This window comes from Octodon degus, unplaced genomic scaffold (genome assembly GCF_000260255.1).
Source record: "Octodon degus isolate 3935 unplaced genomic scaffold, OctDeg1.0 scaffold00009, whole genome shotgun sequence".
Taxonomy (NCBI): Eukaryota; Metazoa; Chordata; class Mammalia; order Rodentia; family Octodontidae; genus Octodon; species Octodon degus.
This window is the reverse complement of record NW_004524585.1, coordinates 10,314,428-10,332,654: the sequence shown is the minus strand read 5'-3', so window position 1 is coordinate 10,332,654 and position 18,227 is coordinate 10,314,428. Positions and strand designations below refer to the sequence as shown.

At 48.1% G+C, this 18,227-nt stretch overlaps 1 protein-coding gene across 1 annotated transcript in view; it reads right to left on the bottom strand.

Annotated features, from left to right (window-relative positions):
* Positions 1–2,083: 2,083 nt before the first annotated feature.
* Positions 2,084–18,227, bottom strand: part of LOC101560136 (maestro heat-like repeat-containing protein family member 7) — a 29,734-nt gene continuing 13,590 nt past the window's right edge. The window contains exons 12-22 of the mRNA XM_023707413.1: positions 12,775–12,919; positions 12,118–12,293; positions 11,375–11,512; positions 11,165–11,279; positions 9,629–9,769; positions 8,883–9,059; positions 8,420–8,578; positions 7,475–7,576; positions 3,499–3,601; positions 3,019–3,078; positions 2,084–2,232 (exon numbers count right to left, since the gene is read on the bottom strand). Coding sequence (XP_023563181.1) covers positions 2,084–2,232; positions 3,019–3,078; positions 3,499–3,601; positions 7,475–7,576; positions 8,420–8,578; positions 8,883–9,059; positions 9,629–9,769; positions 11,165–11,279; positions 11,375–11,512; positions 12,118–12,293; positions 12,775–12,919 — 1,465 coding nt within the window. The remainder of the gene's footprint in view (positions 2,233–3,018; positions 3,079–3,498; positions 3,602–7,474; positions 7,577–8,419; positions 8,579–8,882; positions 9,060–9,628; positions 9,770–11,164; positions 11,280–11,374; positions 11,513–12,117; positions 12,294–12,774; positions 12,920–18,227) is intronic.

The window sequence follows — 18,227 nt, the reverse complement described above, 5'->3', positions numbered from 1 at the left end:
GCACGGTCATACTGGACAGAGATGACCCCACAATCTGCTACTTTGTTTTGACTAAGGTGGTACTTGGGATCATCAGAACGATCTTGGAAATAGGTCATATCCCACACCACTTGCCCTGTTGTTGCAGTTGTTGTTGTTTGGTGTGTTGCCTTTTGAGACAGGGTCTTGCTTTGTAGTTCAGACTGGCCTTGAACTCAATATGTAGCCCAGGATGGTTTTATTTTGTTTTGTTTTGTTTTTTGTTTTGTTTTGTTTTGTTTTTTTGGAGGAACCGGGGATTGAACTCAAGCCCGTGAGCTTGCCAAGGAAGCTCTTATTCTACTGAGCCATCTCTGCGGCCCCCCAGGATGGTCTTAAACTCACTATGATCCTCCTGCTGCAGCCTCCCAGGTGCTGGGATTGCAGGCGTGCACCACTGTGCCCAGCACCATTGATAGATTTCTAGTAATACCTTCCATCTATCATTGTAGCAAAGCAAGATTTGCTTTCTGGAGCCCAGGAAGGGGCATGAGCGGCGCACCCGGAGAGAGTTCTCATTCCACTCCATCTGTAAGGTGGCCAGCTGGTGAGCTCCTTAGTAACAGCTGGGGGCAGCTGACATGGGAGCCAGAGAAGAGGCCTAGGAGAATAAGACCCTCCTGACCAATGCTGAGACTGGCAGGCCCTTCAGTGTCACATTTAAGGGCCAGTGTCACATTTTCGAACCACGGCCAAGGGACTCCCGTTGCTGGGCCCAGGCCACAATGCTGTGAGAAAGGCAAATGGCAGGGAGAGAGCAAGAGGGGTGGGAGCTCAGACAGGTGACCAAGGCTGGTGCTGTGGAGGGCAGAGCTCCCCCAGCTCAGTGCGTGTTTGCCCTTGGGAGCCTGCCTTTTTCTGGAACATTGAATTAATGTCCTGAGTTCTGCCTGGGGCAGAAGCCCAGTGAGGAAGCATCAGGGATAACAGTAGCAGGGAAGGAGAGGGGAGTCGGTGGCTGCAGGAGCAGCTACCAAGCCTGCGCAGATCCAGAGACACCAGGGGAACTGCTGTCAGATGGGCCAGGGCCAGGCTGGCTCCCACAGGCAGTAGAGCAGGTGCGGAGCGGGCCCCTTGGCACCAAGCATGCTGGCTCCTCAGAGGTACAGTGACTGAGCCTGGAGCCCAGGCCTGAGCAGTCACTCAGACTGCTGTCTGGGCTGAGTCTCTTCCATACAGCCACTGATTCCCAGCTGTGTGGAATCCAAACACTCTCATCGCCCCAGACTGTGGGCGGGATAATAGCAGTTCATTAAACCACTCCTGAGTCAGCTAACCAGAGCGGACTCCGTTGTGCACCATCAAGAGCTCCGCCCAGAGCCAGGTGTGGTGGTACATGCCAATAATCCCAGTATCCTGGGAAGCTGAGGAGAGAGGATCGCAAGTTCCAAGGCCAGCCTGGGCAACCTAGCAAGACATTTATCTCAAATTAAAAAACTTTTGAAAAGTGGATTAAAGCACCTGCAAGCAGGTGCAAGGGCTGGGGGTTTGATCTCCAGGCCTGTCCTGCCAGCCCCATCCCTGGGGCATGCTGAGATGGCAATTGAGACTGGGCGTGGTGGCACGTGCCTGTAATCCCAGCTCTTGGGAGGCTGTAAATAGGTGGATCACCATGAGTCCGATCTAATAGTGAGACCCTGAACACCCTGTAGACCCTTCCTCCCCTCCCAAAAAAAAAACAAAAACAAAAACAAAAAAAACTAAAAAAAGGCTGGAATGGAGCTCAGTGCAAAGGCTCTAAGTTTAATCCCCAGTACAGTGAAATTTTTTTTCAAAAGCTGCTTGCTCTGGCCTCAGGTCACTTAGCTGAGTGGGACAAGGACAGAGAAGGGCAGAGCAGGGTCCTAGCCCCACTAGGACCCAGGTGTTTACTGCCAGGAAGCTGGCTCACCATGCAGGGCTCTACCCCAAGCAGCCATGAATCAATACCTACTTAGACAGAAATACAGGTTTTCTCCTTTTATTAGAGCAGTCCCTCCAGGCACATCATTTTTTATGCAGGGTTCGGGAGGTGGGCCCCTCTGTCCTGGGCCCAGGCCTTCGACTTCAACCCAAGGACACAGGCTCAGAAGCAGCCCCTTTGGGACCTCCTCCTGCAGGAGCAGGAAGTCATGTTGGCCAGCAGCAGTTTCTCGTTGGCTTCCAGGACATAGATGGTCTGCGTGGCAAGGCAGCTGACCATGGGATCGGGGTCTCCCTTCATGTGCCTCAGGGCTGTAACATAGACACTGCTGTAGAACAGGGCAGTGAGGGGAGGAGGGTTTGTGCCTCACTTGAGGGAGAAAAGGGGAAATGGGAAGGGGCTGGGAGCTTCTAAGAGAGGAACGAGCTCTAGGTGTCCTCTGCTTGGTTACAAGTCTGCCCTAGTTCAGGCCACCTGCTTGCACCCTGTATCCATCCCCACCCCATTGGTCTCCCTGCTTTCCTTTCTGTGGTTTCTGTCCTCCCCTTCCTCCTCCTCCTCCTCCTTCTCCTCTTCTTCCTCCTCCTCCTGCTCCTCCTTCTCCTCCTCCTCTTCCTCCTCCACAGAATAGCCCTAGCAAAGTCCTCCGACCCCCAAGAGAGTGGCAGGCAGGGCTAAGCTCTAAGCTCCGAGCCCCAGAACCAGAGGCAAGAGAGAGGAGAAAGACACACAGAGGATGCCTCCTAGAGCTATGGTGGAGAACGTGTGGGCTACTACACCAGAAGTTCTGGAGGTTCCTGAGGGAAGGGGCTGGGAACCCCTGTGTCCCCCAGGGAAGAAGTCAGCTATATCTCTTTGGAAAAGCTCAAGGACTCATCCTGGCTGACAAGCGAGCTCAAGCTCCATAGTGGTTAGAGTGAGTGGATGTGGGGGCAGCAGGGCTCTGCCCAATACCCAGAACCTGCCTTGGAGAGAGGCCTCATTTGCTCTCCTGCTCGATGCCCATTTTGCAAGTACCCCTTCCCACTTTCCCTCATTTCTGAGCCCTTCCCCCTGACAGCGGGACCTCTTAAAGCCACCAGCCGCAGGCCACTCACCTACATAGGCCTCCTCGACTTCTTTCATCTCTTCCAAGTCCAGGATTTGGAGGATCTGGCCTGTGGGTGGCACACAGAGCCACCTCAGTGGCACCCATGAACCCTTCTCCAACAGTCACCGTTCCCTCCCTTGGTCTCCACCAGAGGACTTTGCACATAAAGTTGGAGATCGTTCCCGATTCCCTGAGGGCTCTAAGCGCACTGGGCAGGTGGAGGGATGGATGTCCCTCTGCTTCCAAGACGCTTGACCCTGGGGTGATGAGCAGCACCCTGAGCCTGACTTCCTGTACAGGACAGCACCCAGATGCTGATCCCTTATCCTTTAGGGCGCTGAGCTGCTCTTGGCTGCCTGGAACCTTGTGTGACTACCAGGGGCTACATCATTTCTGGGGGCCTAGCATTATGCCTGCAGGTCCCAGTACTCACAGCAAAGGTCCCTACATCAAGGACACAGTGGCTCCAAGAAAGGGAGTGCCATACCTGCAAACCACACAGCTGCCTGGCGAATGGGGACCTGTGTGCTCTTGAACAAAGCCACACACTGCTTCAGAAACCAGAGGGCTTTGTTTGTCTCTTGCTGCAGCTGTAAGAAGTATTTAATCAAATTGAAAGACCTGTTGCCACTTCTTCTGACTTCTAGTGTCTTGGGACTAAACTAGGGTTATCCACGGCATATGTTTTAGTCTTCTAAAACATTTCAAATCTCTAACTCTTCTACCCCAGCTCCTGAAATTATATTTCCTCCATGACATCTTTCTGGATTTACCAACCCACAGGGATTGCTTTCCTGGTCTTGACCCAGCAGGAACTTGAAATGAGCATAGGTTTGCCCTAGTCTGGCTTACACATATTTTTTTTCCTATTCCTGATAGTATAAGAGTGAAACTCATTGTTTAATATTGTGTATTTATTGCCTTAAAATGTTCAATCTCATGGACATATGCTTCAGGCCGCAAAAGACCCAGTCATGCTTACAACATTCGGTTTAGACTGAGTGCTGCATGTAATCAGGCTATTTCCTACCTTTTGCCCTTACCTAGATCATATCCTCTCTGTGTCCACCCTGATGTTCTCCCTCAAAGGTTCTCCCCTTGTAGTAGCTGCAGCTTTAAGCTGACCCCTTGCATGCCCTTCCTGCTGTGAACTAACCCTTGTTTTGCACTCTGCAGTTGAAGATTTTTCAAAGGAGGCTAAGCTCATGGTTTTGGTTCTCCCCCACAAAAAAAAAAAAAAAAAAATTCCTAACTGGAAAACTAACATCCCTAAGTATCAAAACTGGGTTTCTCTGGGTTGAAGTAGTAGGGGCTGGGCCCAGGCCACCTGCTACCCTGGAAACACCCTGCTGGTCACGACCCCTTTATTCACCTTTCACTCTGCACTTGATTTTCTTTCCTAGTCTCCTTAGTGGGAGCTACAGAACTGTTGTTTCCTGGTGTCCCAGTGTTGAATCCTGAATACTGTCCTTCTCCCAATGCAGTGTGGAGCATAGCAGGCTCATGGCCGCTTCTTCCACCAACATTTAGGCATACACTCAATGCTCCTGAATCCATGTCTTTATCCCAGCCTCGTGCTCTAAGCTTCAGTGGCAGATACCTGACTTCCAGTGGGACAGACCCCTGGAGTGGCCGTAGACTTTACAAACCCCATGTGTCCAATTCAGTCCACCAGCTCCCCTCATACCTGCCCTTCCCTCAATATTCCTGACCTCTGCCCAGGAAACCACGTCAGAAAACCAAGCACCGACCTCTGCCCCCATGCATCACATTGTCAGTCTCTGCAGCCCAGCTCATCCCTCCATGGCTTTGTCTTCCCCACTTTTTGTCATCTCTCTCCAGGGGCCCCAGATCTTCTTCTTGTGAACTTTTTTCTGATTTGTAGCCTGCTGACTTATCTAAAGTGCACAGCTACCCAACCCTGCAACCCCTTGCTTGAGAAGTTCAGTGGCTTCCAGCATCTACAGCTCCAAGCCCCGCTCCTCAGACACGTGAGCCTCTGATGCCAGCCTGGCCCAGCCTCCAGCTTCCCGCTCTGGGCTCCCCTGCCCTGTCCGCAGCCTGCCTGTCCATCAGTCAAAAGCAGCCTGCAGATCTTGTTTGGTCCACACAAGAGTTTCCATTATAAATTGCTCATCAACATGAAACATGGGAAAATTCACCTAAAATTGAGATTTTCTGCTTTCCAGCAATCTGGAGTAACTAGCAACCCCAAGCTCCCTTAATTCCACAGAAACAGCTGATCACTTTTCAACTAGGAATGGTAGGAGGCTGCCTTTGATTGTCAGGATGATGGAGGCCACACTAATCTGTGATCTCCTTGCATAGTTGTGTCACTGAAAAACCTGTTTCATTCTCTTAATGAATAGAATGATTTGTTCTAATGGTGTTTGTAAATAGGATCTCAAGTTCGCATCTTGTACAGCAATTAACCACTAAGAAGAATATATGCAGTGTGTTAGTTATTGAAACTGTCCTACTGATTTGATTTGAAACTGTCTCACTGCTATCTGTTTATCAGTAAAATTATGAAAAAAAATAAATAAAAAGAAATAGGGCTGGTGAGATGGCTCAGTGGTCTAAAGCACCTACTTAGAACAAGCTTAGCAAAGCACAGGGACCGCGGTTCAATCCCCCAGCACCACATGCCAGGCAGCCCCGCCCCCTGGTGGGCTGAGCTGGCCACACACACACACACACACACACACACACACACACAAATAAATAAATAAAATTAAAAGAAATAAAGCCATGCTGTTATGTTGAGCTGTGGGGGACTCAGGTCAACAATTTCTAACATTGCCAATTAAGCGGAAGACCCAATACTATTATAGGATACTGGACTCTTTTAGAATATTTTGCTGAGTTTACATATCTATAATATTCAAATAACAGAACTTAACAAAAAAAAAAGGATACAGATGAATGTCCATTTTGTATCTGTGTATTCAAAGTGGTTGGGATAGATATACAGTTACATTCTGTTAATGAATAGAATGATTTGTGCTAATGGTGTTTGTAAATAAAATATCAAGTCCGCATCTTGTACAGCAATTAACCACTAAGAAGAATGTATGTAGTGTGTTAATTTTTTTTTAAATATTTATTTATTTTTTATTTATTACATTTATTTATTGTGTGTGTGTGTGGCCAGCTCAGCCCACCAGGGGGCGGGTCTGGCTGGCATGTGGTGCTGGGGATCGAACCGTGGTCCCTGTGCTTCACCAAGCTTGATTCAAGTAGGTGCTTTAGACCACTGAGCCATCTCTCCAGCCCTGTAGTGTGTTAATTATTGAAACAGTCCTACCAATTTTATTTGAAACTATCTCATTGATATTTGTTTATCAATAAAATTATGGCAAAAAAAAAAGAAAAACCTGTTTCAAAACTGCCTAGACCTTGACTCCATCTTCTACATTATACAGACTTCTTTTTCACAGTTCAAATACATGCTGGGTTTCTAGGAATACATCTACAGTACAACCCCAGAAGAATACTTCCTTCTGCTCAGTATGCTACCAGAAAGCATTGATTACATTGGAAGCTGCACCATCAGTGGCAGCGTTTCCTGTGGTGCTCCCCCCTTTCTAGTGTCACTCTGCATCTGCCCCTGTGATTCTGAGTAAGGAGTAGGAAGCCAGCTTCTGTTCTATGCCTTCTACTGCAGCTGAGCCCAGGCACCCACATATGCAATGGATATTATGTTGTGATACATCGTACTATGTGTACCTATGCAGCATACTTCGTTTTAAGTTATTTTTCCTAGTCTTTTGGAGTTAAGGCATTATGTTTATTTTAGTTTGGAAATAAGCATAGGTAGATAATATTTTGTCTATAAATTTCACTTTAGGTAGTAGAGAGGGTGTTACCAAATGTGTTTTGGATCAAGGGTGTGCTGTGTCAGGCCATGCTGAGAAGGTGGCCTGGGGATGGGGTCTTCCACCTCTGCTAGGCCCCCTGAGCAGCTTCTCTGATTAGTGTCTCCTGCATAACCCTTCAAAAACTTAGGGTTCCCCACATGCAATAGCAGGCGTTTTGCCCTTATTTCTCAGGGTAGTTAAAATGTTAAATTCTATAGGCAAAGGTGTGGAAAGCCATTGGCAGAGTAAGTGCTGACCCCATGCCTGTGCACAGTGCCGCCTCGGCCTGCACACGTGATCCCTCTCTCTGCCTGTCTTCCATGCTCCTCCTGAAGATGACATTTCTTCCAGGACTAGACTGGGTGCCCCTCCTTTGCACAAGAAAGTGCAGTTCTCTCAGCCCTTACCAAAGTATTGTGAAATTATTAGGTTGTGTGCCTCACCGCACAATGTAGATGGAAAACTATAGGACAAGAACCACAATCTTGGTGCGCAGCACAAAGCAGGTACCCAGGGAGTAGTTGCTCATTGTTGAACCCTTGCCACTGGTACAAACTCACATCTGCAAAAGGACCTCCCTAGCATAGGCAGTTGCCGACTTACCAAGGCCCCCATGATGGTAAATACATCTCCCTTGGTGAAGACTTCTTGGAGCTTCGACCAGCGCAACAGGACAGCTGTGTTGTACAGTGTGAGCCGGCAGAGCTGGAGAGAAAGGGAGCTCACCAAGAGGGAAACCGAATGGCAGCCCTTTGGCCTTGGTGGAATGGAAACTCAGTGAAAGACCAGGGATCGGGGTTAGATGGAAGGTAGGGCTATCAAATCCACTGGCAAACCCTTTAATCCACAAAAGAGGCTTTACCAGATTCTGAGACCCAGAACTATGCAACTTTCCTACCAGCCCCACAGCTTCCCCACTGTCACTCAAATTTGTCTCTTTGAAAACAGATTTCCCCAAAGTCAGTAACTGTTCTGGCCCTAGGTGGGCTTGCTCAGAAACATTACCGTGAAGAAGACCTGGGGGAGCCCCCTACCCCCACAGGATAATTTTTCTTTGAAGTAGGTGTGCCAACAGGCCTCAGAAAAGGCCAAAGAGCCACTCTGCAAGCAAAACGTTCTGTTGCCAATGGACTCAGCTGGTTTCAAGTTCCCCAGTTGCCAGCTTCATTTTTGGACTCTGGTGCCCAGAGCCAGCCATCCCCATCCCAGGCTCTCTGCTCTGCCCAGCACACTGCCTCCAGCCAGGGAGCCTGTCTCTACCCAGGGGCAAGGCAGGAGCAGAAAGCATCTGAGCAGGTGCCAAGAATGGTCCCAGGGATTGTCCTTCTCAGGGTGTCTACACTTGCCACACCTACTGAAACTGTGGCCTGCTGGATGGTGCTGAATATTGAGGAGGCAATAGTATGGCGTCTGGGAAGCTCTGGCTTCTCACGGAAGCTCTCGTGTTAGGATCAGAGCCTACCAAGTCTGCCTGAGCCCTGCCCACAAGCTGACCATGCTCAGCATTAGAACTCAGCTGAGTGCCAGGCCCCTGGCTGGGCCTCTTACCTGAGTCACACCAAAATTCACATCCTGCAGGTGCAACACCAGGAAGACTATCAGGTTGAGGATCTGGTGCCTTAAGGGGAAGACAAGCACCTTCCTCTTGACCCTGGCCAAGAGTTGGCTGTAGATCTGGAAGGCCAGCAAGCGCAGGTGCTCGGATTCCTGGGGGGGGGGGAGATATCTCTGCCTCTGTACCTGCCTCTGTCACAGGGTCACCTGAGCTCCACCTCTACCAACTGCATGTTCATGCCTGTGTTCCCACCCTTCTTCATAAATCTGCTCTATTCCTCAGCAGGACTCCCAGGCAGCCCATCTGATCCCATTCTATTGTAAGATGAGAAGACAGAAGCAATCAGCCCCCCACCCCATTGCATCCTGGTCAACCAGAGGGCCTTCTCAGAAAACACTGCCTGTCTCCCTCACTTCACATACATCTAGAGGCAAAAAGTACCCCATGGGGCTATACCTCCTCAAAGAACGGCTCCAGCTTGAAGGTGAGCTGAATAAGGAAGGAGGAGGAGTTCTGCCAGGTGAGCTCTTCCAGGAGGTGCTTCAGCACCAGGAAAGTCTCCAGCACAATGTCACTGTCTGAGGAGTAGCAGCAGTTCAGCACGTGGGGCTGCAGGATGTGCAGTCGCTTCTCCTGCGGAACAAGAGCCACACAAAACTTCAGGGTCAGTCGGGGAAATCTGGGAAATGACTCGCTTTTGGTTCAGCTCCCTGCACATGAGATCCACTGGGCTCCACCACTTCCCACCCTGGAACTGGGACTGGCCCAGCTGATGGATGGCTGTCGGACTGAGCTGCCCTGGAGGACATTTGGGAAGGTAACTTCTGCCCCCCATGGGAAAAGAGAATAAGATGGAGGAGGCCCCTCTTTCTACTACTTTGTGAGTTCCCTCCACTGCCTTTCCCATCTCTGATGATGGTACCAATCTTTGAGAGACTCAGATATGTCTGGGGTCCCAGGATTGGCTGAGTCTCATCTATGAAGTGACCAATGGCACAGCTTCCTTGGAGGGCTCTTCCTAGGAATGATAAAACATGAATGGCACAAGCCCTGGCCTTGTCCTTGAGGGACTGTCCTCATGAGGATTTGCACTCTGATTCCAAGAATGTCTATAACCGGACACATCAGATCTCTAGGTCCACCTGTGCCTTTCCCAAGTGACAACATCTGAGAGCATGCCCTTGGCCCCTGCCACATCATACCAGGTTCTTGTGCTTTGTGAAGACCTCTGTCATCTGCAGCAGAAGCTTAACTGTGGCTGGTTCAGCACAGTTGAACCAGTTGGCCAGAATGTGGGTGACGAAGTCATCCACTATGGCAGCCACATCCGGGCACTGGAGCAGCTGGCAAAAGGAGACCAAAAAAGATGGGCAAAGAAAGAGTGGTGACTTTGAACCTAGGTTCCCACTGGCTAGTAAAGGAGTGTTCTGGAGGCTTTGGGGCAATTGGTAGAAAAATCAAAGTTCAGTTGAAGGGTAAATTCACATCATATTGTGCCGGAAGTCATTTGCTCATTCTGCAAGTTTTCCTTAGCCCCCAGGAGCTGGCATGATAGGCGTGTGCCGTGGCCTTGCTCAGTTTGTTATTCTGAACTTGACCCAGGTGCAGATAATGGGGCCAGAGCAGTGGGGAAGGAGAAGGGATGGTTCTGAGGATTGCTGCAAGGTGAGCATTGGTTGGATTCACTGACTTGTTGAAAAAGAAAAAGAGAAGTCAAAGACAATCTCCAAGAACAGGACTTTGTTAAAGGGAGGAGAACAAAACAAAATATTACAAGATCACTGTCACTGTCATTTCACGGCCCTGGGGATGCTGAGCTACCTGGGCAATGCTGTGCCCTGATTTCAGGACCACTGGTCCTGCTTGCACATTAGAGTCCTGAGGAGAACCATTAAAAATGCTGTTCCCAGGGCTGGGGAGATGGCTCCGTGGAATAAGCACTTCCCTGGCAAGCGCAAGGGCCTGAGTTCAATCCCCAGTTCCACCAAAAAAAAAAAAAAAAAAAAAAAAATGCTGTTCCCTAACTCCACGCAACTCCCAAGACTGAATTGGGCCCCAGGCATTCGTGTTATTTATTTGTTGTTCTTTCTAAGTCTCCCAGAGATCCCAGTATGCAGACAGTGTTATTAATGATAGTGTAAAATTGGAAATAGAATGTCCAATTAATTATTGAACAACTTTGTGAAGAAATATCCTATCCCTACTAAAATTTATGTTAACAAAGACTATGCATTGACTCAGGAGGAAGATTGAAAACAAGCCTCCTTATCTAGAACACTGGTAGGGAATCTCTCAACTATTGTGTGCACACAGATACACACCCCTCTATGTAGGTTCTAGGAACTGTGGTAACTAGTGATTTTATAATTTTTACATACTTTCCAAGTTTTCTGCAAAGATGCCTGAATCATTTCTGCCAGGTGGTTAAATTACACTGAGTCCATTTTGGTTGGGCACTGAGCCAAGGTTAATTTACAAGGGCTGATCAAGGGTGGGTGAAGGACAAAGCTGGGTTGGTCCATCAGGACAGGGCTAGAATAACCGTGAGATTCCATGAGGGATCAAAGCCTATGGCTCAAGGAACCCTAACAAAATATTATCCATGTCCTCCAGCCTTCCTGTGAGGCAGTGGCAGTAACCAGGTTCCTCCTCTCCCTGGTAGCCATTAGTTAAGGGAGTCCACTGGATGTGGCTACTTTCCCCGGGGACCATCCTCCCCTGCCCTCTTCCCCAGTCACCTCTGCCAGGAACACCAAGGCTGTGAAGTGGTTGGCACAGCTGGGGTCCTGAAGCATCTTCATGAGGAGGCCGAAGATGGGCCGGTTGTGCCAGCAGTTCTTTGTGACCAGGGACCTGCAGATGAGAACCCAGCCTCAGGATAAGCCTAGGCCATAGAAGAGGACCAAGAGCATTGGGGGGCCCCAGTCAGGGATCCAGGTGCAGCTCACCTGGCCAGCAGAGCGACTCCATCATAGTGTCTTTCAGGATTGACGAGCAGTTCCCAGCCCCCAACCTTCTCAATTTCAGACTCAAAGTTCCCGTACCCAGATCTGTGCATCAGGGTCTTCAGGGCCTCCACAGTGGAACTGGGGAAGCAGCAGGAGGTGGGTGAGAAGGCACTCCCACACTGCTTCTCCCTCTCATCAGTCACCCACCAGAGTCCCAACCTCCCAGTGAACTGTGACCTGCTGGTGGCGAGACAGCCCTTACAGACCCAGTGTAACAGTGGACAAATGAGACATCCAAGACCAACATGAATGTAGTGTTTCTAATGTGACCCTGGAAACCTGCAGAGGGGTAGGGAATGCAACAACTCATGTCTGCAAACCTGGATGTCTTGCTTTAATTTCACTTAGGTTCAGAATCTGCATCAGCCTAGGAAGCCAGTATTAAAGAAAGAGACTTTCTTTAAAAATCCAGGAAAACTTTTTTTTTGCAATACCGGGGATTGAACTGAGGACCCTGCGTTTGCCGGGGAAGTTCTTATTCTACTGAGCCACTCCCCAGCCCCAAAACTTCTTGAAATGATGCATGAGTGACATACTAAATGCTCCTCAAGAGGTCATGAAAATGATATTGAGGTCAGCAGTCTGGCTCCAAGACTGAGCAGAGGGGCCAAGGTGCTGGCACCCAGGACACAGCCGCTGACGCTCACTGGCGCTCACTGGCGCTCACTGGCGGTGCAGAGTACCTGACGGGGTCCACCCACTCCGTTATGTGACGCCGATCCTGGATCATTGCGGCGTTCCCTTCCACCATGAGGAAGGAGGTCTGGAAGAGCAGAGCGATGAACAGAGGGGAAAAGAAGGTCTGCACCTCCATCTGCTGACTCCACTCCAGCAGAAGCTCATGGATGGCTCTGGTGGCCTGCAGGTGAGGACAGCATGCTTGCCATCGTCTTTACCACCATTCAAAGCCCTGTCCCCAGAAAGTCCTTTCCCCCCACCACTCACACGACAGGCTTGCCTGGTAAGGACCACTTCGCTCACAGCAAGGGAAAACTAAATTCATGGGAACCAGGAAAATAAGCTATTTCTAGAATGATGCTGTGTTATATACTCCTGCAGTCACGGTGGTAGTTTCTGCCTCTCACCATCCTTGAGAGGGCTACATGTCTGACCTCAACTCACCCCAGAAAAAGTAGAATTCATCCTCTCTTCCCATCCCCCAATATCTGGAAAAACTACCCTTCCAACCTCACCCTGAGATTTTGCCATTAGAATGTTCAAGATAACACTGGTGCCCCGAAGGAGAAGGCCTCCAGAGCAAGCAGCCTGGCACAGAGCCAGAAAATGCCCTGCCCAGACCCTGCCCTTCTCCACCCCCTTCTCTGCCAGCCCATCCATACAATCAGCGGAGAGATCTCTGTTCTCTGGCTGGGATCCCGGTCCAGAGGTGCTGGCTGCGGAGCCAGTCTCTGCAGCAGATGTTTCATGATGACCTCACAGCCTTTTGGGAAGGATGCCAGGATCTCCCAGGGCTTGCACATCCCCCTGCAGAGGCAGAAGACAGCAACACAGTGACCCCATACTCTCCATGATGCTTCCATGGGACAGGCTCGGGCTCCTTGGCCAGCGCCCCAGTTCCTCTGCTTTCTTCCTCCTTCCTCACCTCTCTTCTTCCTCCCCTCTCTCCTTTTATCACCTCCAGACATCTCTGAGAATGTTCACTTGTCCTTGGAGCTTGATTTAAGACAGTCTCTGGGACCAAGCCTCGTTGGTCATACTTTTCCCTGTGGCCCTGTCCAAGCTTTCTTTTCCCGTGCAGCTCTTCACTCTGTGAAGCCCCAGCACATGCGACCCATCACTCTGCAGGCCTGGCCTGGTGGCTTCCCTACACCATCCTCGCTCCACATATTCTCTTTCTCCTGCAGTTCTACCCATCTGCCTTTGCCCAGCTCAGCTCCCCACTTCTACACCTGACAAAAATCACACACAGAAGAAAAGTACACACCAGAATAGTGTTTTCTGCAAATAGCAGCAATACCTGAAGCAAATCTGCTTAATAGTTGCAAGAAATCATAGCCTTTTGAAACAAGAGGAAAGCAAACCTGAAACTTTAAAAAAATAACCCCATTGACTGAGCTTCCAAGATTTTCTTTCTTTGTCTCCCACTTTGGCCTAAAGGTGACTTCAGTGCTGACCTATGCAGCAGGCACAGGCAGGGGATCTCTGAGTGAGACAGGGGCCTGATGAATGAAAGAGCACACAATCCTGGGTTTCATTGTCTTTTTTCTCCCCACCCCTGTCCAGCGCAACTCTAGCTGTAGAGCTGGGCAGTGGAGGTAGTGGTGGTGCAATTCTAACACAAGCACTTTACACAGAGACTTGGAGCCCCACAAGCAGGGAGAGGGAGGACTCCTTATGACTGTTTTTATTTTTATTTACGTGTGTGTGGGGGGGGGCAGCTGGGGCTCAAACCCCAGGTCTTGCACATGCCAGGCAAAGGCTGTACCACTCACTGAACCATACTTCAGCCCCTGCTGATTGTCTTATTCTTTCCCTCCCTTTCTCCCCCTCCCACCACCTCATTTTTCACCATGAAGGTAGCCGCACAATGATACCAGCAAAGGGCAGCAGAACTCTGAGAGGAAGCCCCGCTTTCCAGGCAGAGAAGCTGGAAAGGGATCCCTGGGATTAGAAGTTGAGGGGAGAGGGTCAGCCAAATAGCTCAGTGGACTAAAGCACCTGCTCAGGCAGAGTGCAGCAGCCCAGGTTTGATCCCCAGGGTGCCAGCCCCGCCCCCAGGGTGCGCTGAGGCAGCAATTGAGAGTAGGAAGCTGGGAAGTGCTTGGGAAGCTGAAAACAGGAGAATCACTATGAGTCTGATCTGTGTAGTGAGACTCTGTAGACTCTGTACCCTGTAGACCCTGTACTAAACACACACACACACACACACACACACACACACACACACAAGTTAAGGGGAATCTTAGGAGAAAGCAAGAGAAAGGGATCCCCTAATTTTGTGTATGAGGCAGTCCTGCAGTCCCTCCTGGGCTGCACATTCAGAGGTAAGGCCCAAATAACACCAAGACTGTGGAAGAGCACGTGGTGATGGAGTCGAGCTGTCAACCCAGAATTCTACTGTCAGTGGATATGTTCTTAAAAATGAAGGTAAAGTATGAAATATTCTTATATAAGAGAAAGCAAAAAGAATTTATCCCTCAAGGACCTCGTACAAATGAATTTTGCTTTTGTTTTTGTTTTTTTTTGCAGAACCGGGGATTGAACTCAGGCCCTTGCGCTTGCAAGCACAAGTTCCTGAGTTCAATCCCTAGCACTACCAAAACAAAAAAAAAATAAAAGAAAGAAAAAAGAAACAGGTAAAAGATTTAAATGTATGACCAAGGAGATACATGACTGGCAAATAAAGACATGAAATAGGGAAAGGGATATAGCTCGGTGGCACAGTGCCTGACTGGCAAGTGCAAGGTCCTAAGTTTGATTCCTGGTACCAACAAATAAACAAAAGACATAAAGTAATGCTCAAGATAATGCATTAGTTGGAATTAACTAAGGAAAATGCAAATTAAAACCACAACAAAAGACTACTCCACACTTGTTAACTTTCAAAAATGAGAGTCTTAAGTGCTGGCAAAGACAGAAGCAAATGGAAATACTGGTAGAAATGCAAAATGCCATAGCTACTGTAAAAAATATATTTAGGGGCTGGGGAGATGTCTCAATAGAACAAGAGCTTCCCAGGCAAGTGCAAGGGTCTGAGTTCAATCCCTGGTTCCACAAAAAAAAAAAAAAAAAAAAAAAAAAAATCCTTCTAAAGTCAGCCACATGCCTCCCATGTTGTCCAACTACAATCTGATTCTTAGGAACAAAACTTACATTTATACAAAAATCTATACACAAATATTTACAGCAACATCATTCATATTTACCAAAACTTGGAAGCAACCTACTTGGTGAATAGATAAATTACACCTCCATATAAAAGGCTACAACTTCACAATAAAGGGAATGGCCTACTGATACAACCGCATAAGTGAATCCCACACACATTACCCTAAGTAAATGAAGCAGATCCAAAAGTCTGCATACTGTATGATTCTAGTTGTAGTTTGTTCTAGAAGACGTGAAGCTACTGGGATTACGAGCAGATCAGCGGTTGCCATGGCTGGGGTGAAGGACATCCCGAAGGGCATGCAGAAAGTGCTGAGGAGTTGTATCTTGTTGTGGTAGAGATGATTCCAACTATGCATTTGAGGACATTTGTATAATTATACATCAATAGAGTAAATATTGCTGCATAAAAATTGTTTTTTAATTTAGTAAAAGAATTATAGTATACTACATCCATACAATATAGTTTCGGCAGTTGTTAAAATTACGCTCACAAAAGGATTTTAGAAGTTTTTTTCAATTTTTGTTGTGGTTGAGACAGGGTCTCACTATGTAGTCATCCTCCTGTCTCAGCCTTCCCAGTGCTGGGATTACACGTGTGCATCTCCATACCTGGTTCCAGGGTTGGCACGGTGTGCCCAGGGTTCTGGGGCCAGCACAGCATGCAGTACCAGGGATCAAGCTCAGGACTTTGAGCTTGCCAGGCAGGTGGTTAGATCGCCAAGCTATCTCCCCAGCCCTCACTAAAGGATTTTAACTTAGTAAATACTATAATAGAATGTTAAATACACACACACACACACACACACACACACACACACACCAACAGATAACAGTATGAATTTGGCTTTTTTTTTTTTTTTTTTTTTTTTGGAGGCAGGGCTCACTAAGTATACTGGGCTGGCCTCAAACTCATGGCAATCTTCTTTTCTCAGTCTCCCAAGTGTTGAGATTACAAATGTGCCCCAACATTTTTTTTTTTTTTTTTTTTTTTTTTTTTTTTTTTTTGGAACTGGGGATTGAACTCAGGCCCTTGCACTTGCCAGGGAAGCGCTTATTCCACTGAGACATCTCCTCGGCCCTACCAACACCATTTTTAAATACCACTTTTAAAAATGCTACTGAGGAGGCTCTTTCCCATCTTGCAAGATGGCAGGTGAAAAAATTGAGAGGTCAGACACTGAAGAGAAGAAACCCGAAGCCCAGAAGGCTGCTGCCAGTGGTACTGGTAAAAATGTTAAGGTGAAGAAGGCCAAAAAAGTCCAAGAAGGGGCAGCCATACTGTAGCGGAAATCCTGTTCTGATTCCAGAAAAGCTTTGTACAAGAGAAAGTACACAGTTGCTAAATCAAAGGTTGAGAAGAAAAAGAGAAAGTTCTTGCTACGATCACAAAACCAGTCAGTGGGGACAAGAATGGAGGTAGCCGGGTGGTTAAGCTTCGAAAAATGCCTAGATACTACCCTACTGAAGACATGCCCCGAAAGTTCTTGAGCCACGGCAAGAAACCCTTCAGGCAGCATGTGCGGAAACTTCGAGCTAGCATCACTCCCGGCACCATCTTGATCATCCTCACCGGGCGTCACAGAGGCAAGAGAGTGGTCTTCCTGAAGCAGTTGGCCAGTGGTTTGCTACTTGTGTTTGGGCCTCTGAGCCTTAGTCGTGTTCCTCTACGAAGAGCACACCAGAAGTTTGTCATTGCCACCTCTACAAAAATTGACATCAGCAAAGTGAAAATCCCCAAACACCTCACTGATGCTTTACTTCAAGAAGAAGAAACTGCAGAAACCCAGGCAGCAGGAGGGCGAGATCTTCAATACCGAGAAACAGAGATACCAGATTTCAGAGCAGAGCAAGGTGGATCAGAAAGTGGTGGACTCACAGATTTTAGCAAAAATCAAAGCTGTTCCTCAGCTCTGGGGCTATCTGTGATACGTTTTTGCTCTGACAAATGGAATTTATCCTCATAAATTAGGGTTCTAAATTTCTTACTACGAACCTAATTAAATAACTGATACATTTTTAAAAAATAAAATTAAAAAAACAATGCTACTGAGGGGGCTGGGGAGATAGCGCAGCAGTCTAAGCACCTGCCTGGCAAGCACAAGGACCTGACTTTGATCCTTGTACCACCTGCCAGGCAAAACCAGGTGTGGTGGCACACACATGTAATTCCAGCACTGGGGTGGCTGAGACAGGAGGATCACTATGAGTTGGAGCTGTGTAGCAAGATCCTGTACCAATAAATAAATAAATAAGATTTATAAATAAATAAATAAAATAAAAATGCAGCTCAGAAGCAAATTACTTGCCTAACATTAAGTGAGACTAGGTTTCATTTCCAGAATTTCAAAAAACCAAAGCAAGAACAAGTAGACAGGGCTGGCCAGATAGCTCAGCAGACTAAAGTGCCTGCTTAGGCAAAGCGCAGTGGCTGGGATTCGATCCCCAGCCTGCCTTGCTGGCCCTGCCCTCTGTGTGCTCTGAGATGGCAATTGAGACTGAGCGTGGTGGCACATGCCTGTAATCCCAGCACTTGGAAGGCTGAAAACAAGAGAATCACTACAAGTCCAATCTTTGTAGTGAGACCCTATGCACCCTGTAGACCCTGTACCAAATACATAAAAAAAGAATAAGTGGACAAATGTAAAGTATGTCCAAGTGATAGCAGAAGGTGCTTTGAATGAAATTTCCCTTTTTCCTTTGCTTTTTCTAAATTTTACATGCTTTCCAAATTTTCTGCAATAAATTATATGACTTAGAATTACTGTACCACAAGTAAGAAACTATTAAAAACTGAATGCAGGGGCTGGAGAGATGGCTCAGTGGTCTAAAGCACCTACTTGGAACAAGCTTGGCAAAGCATCAGGGGACCGCGGTTCAATCCCCCAGCACCACATGCCAGCCACCCCCGCCCCCTGGTGGACTGAGCTGGCCACACACACAC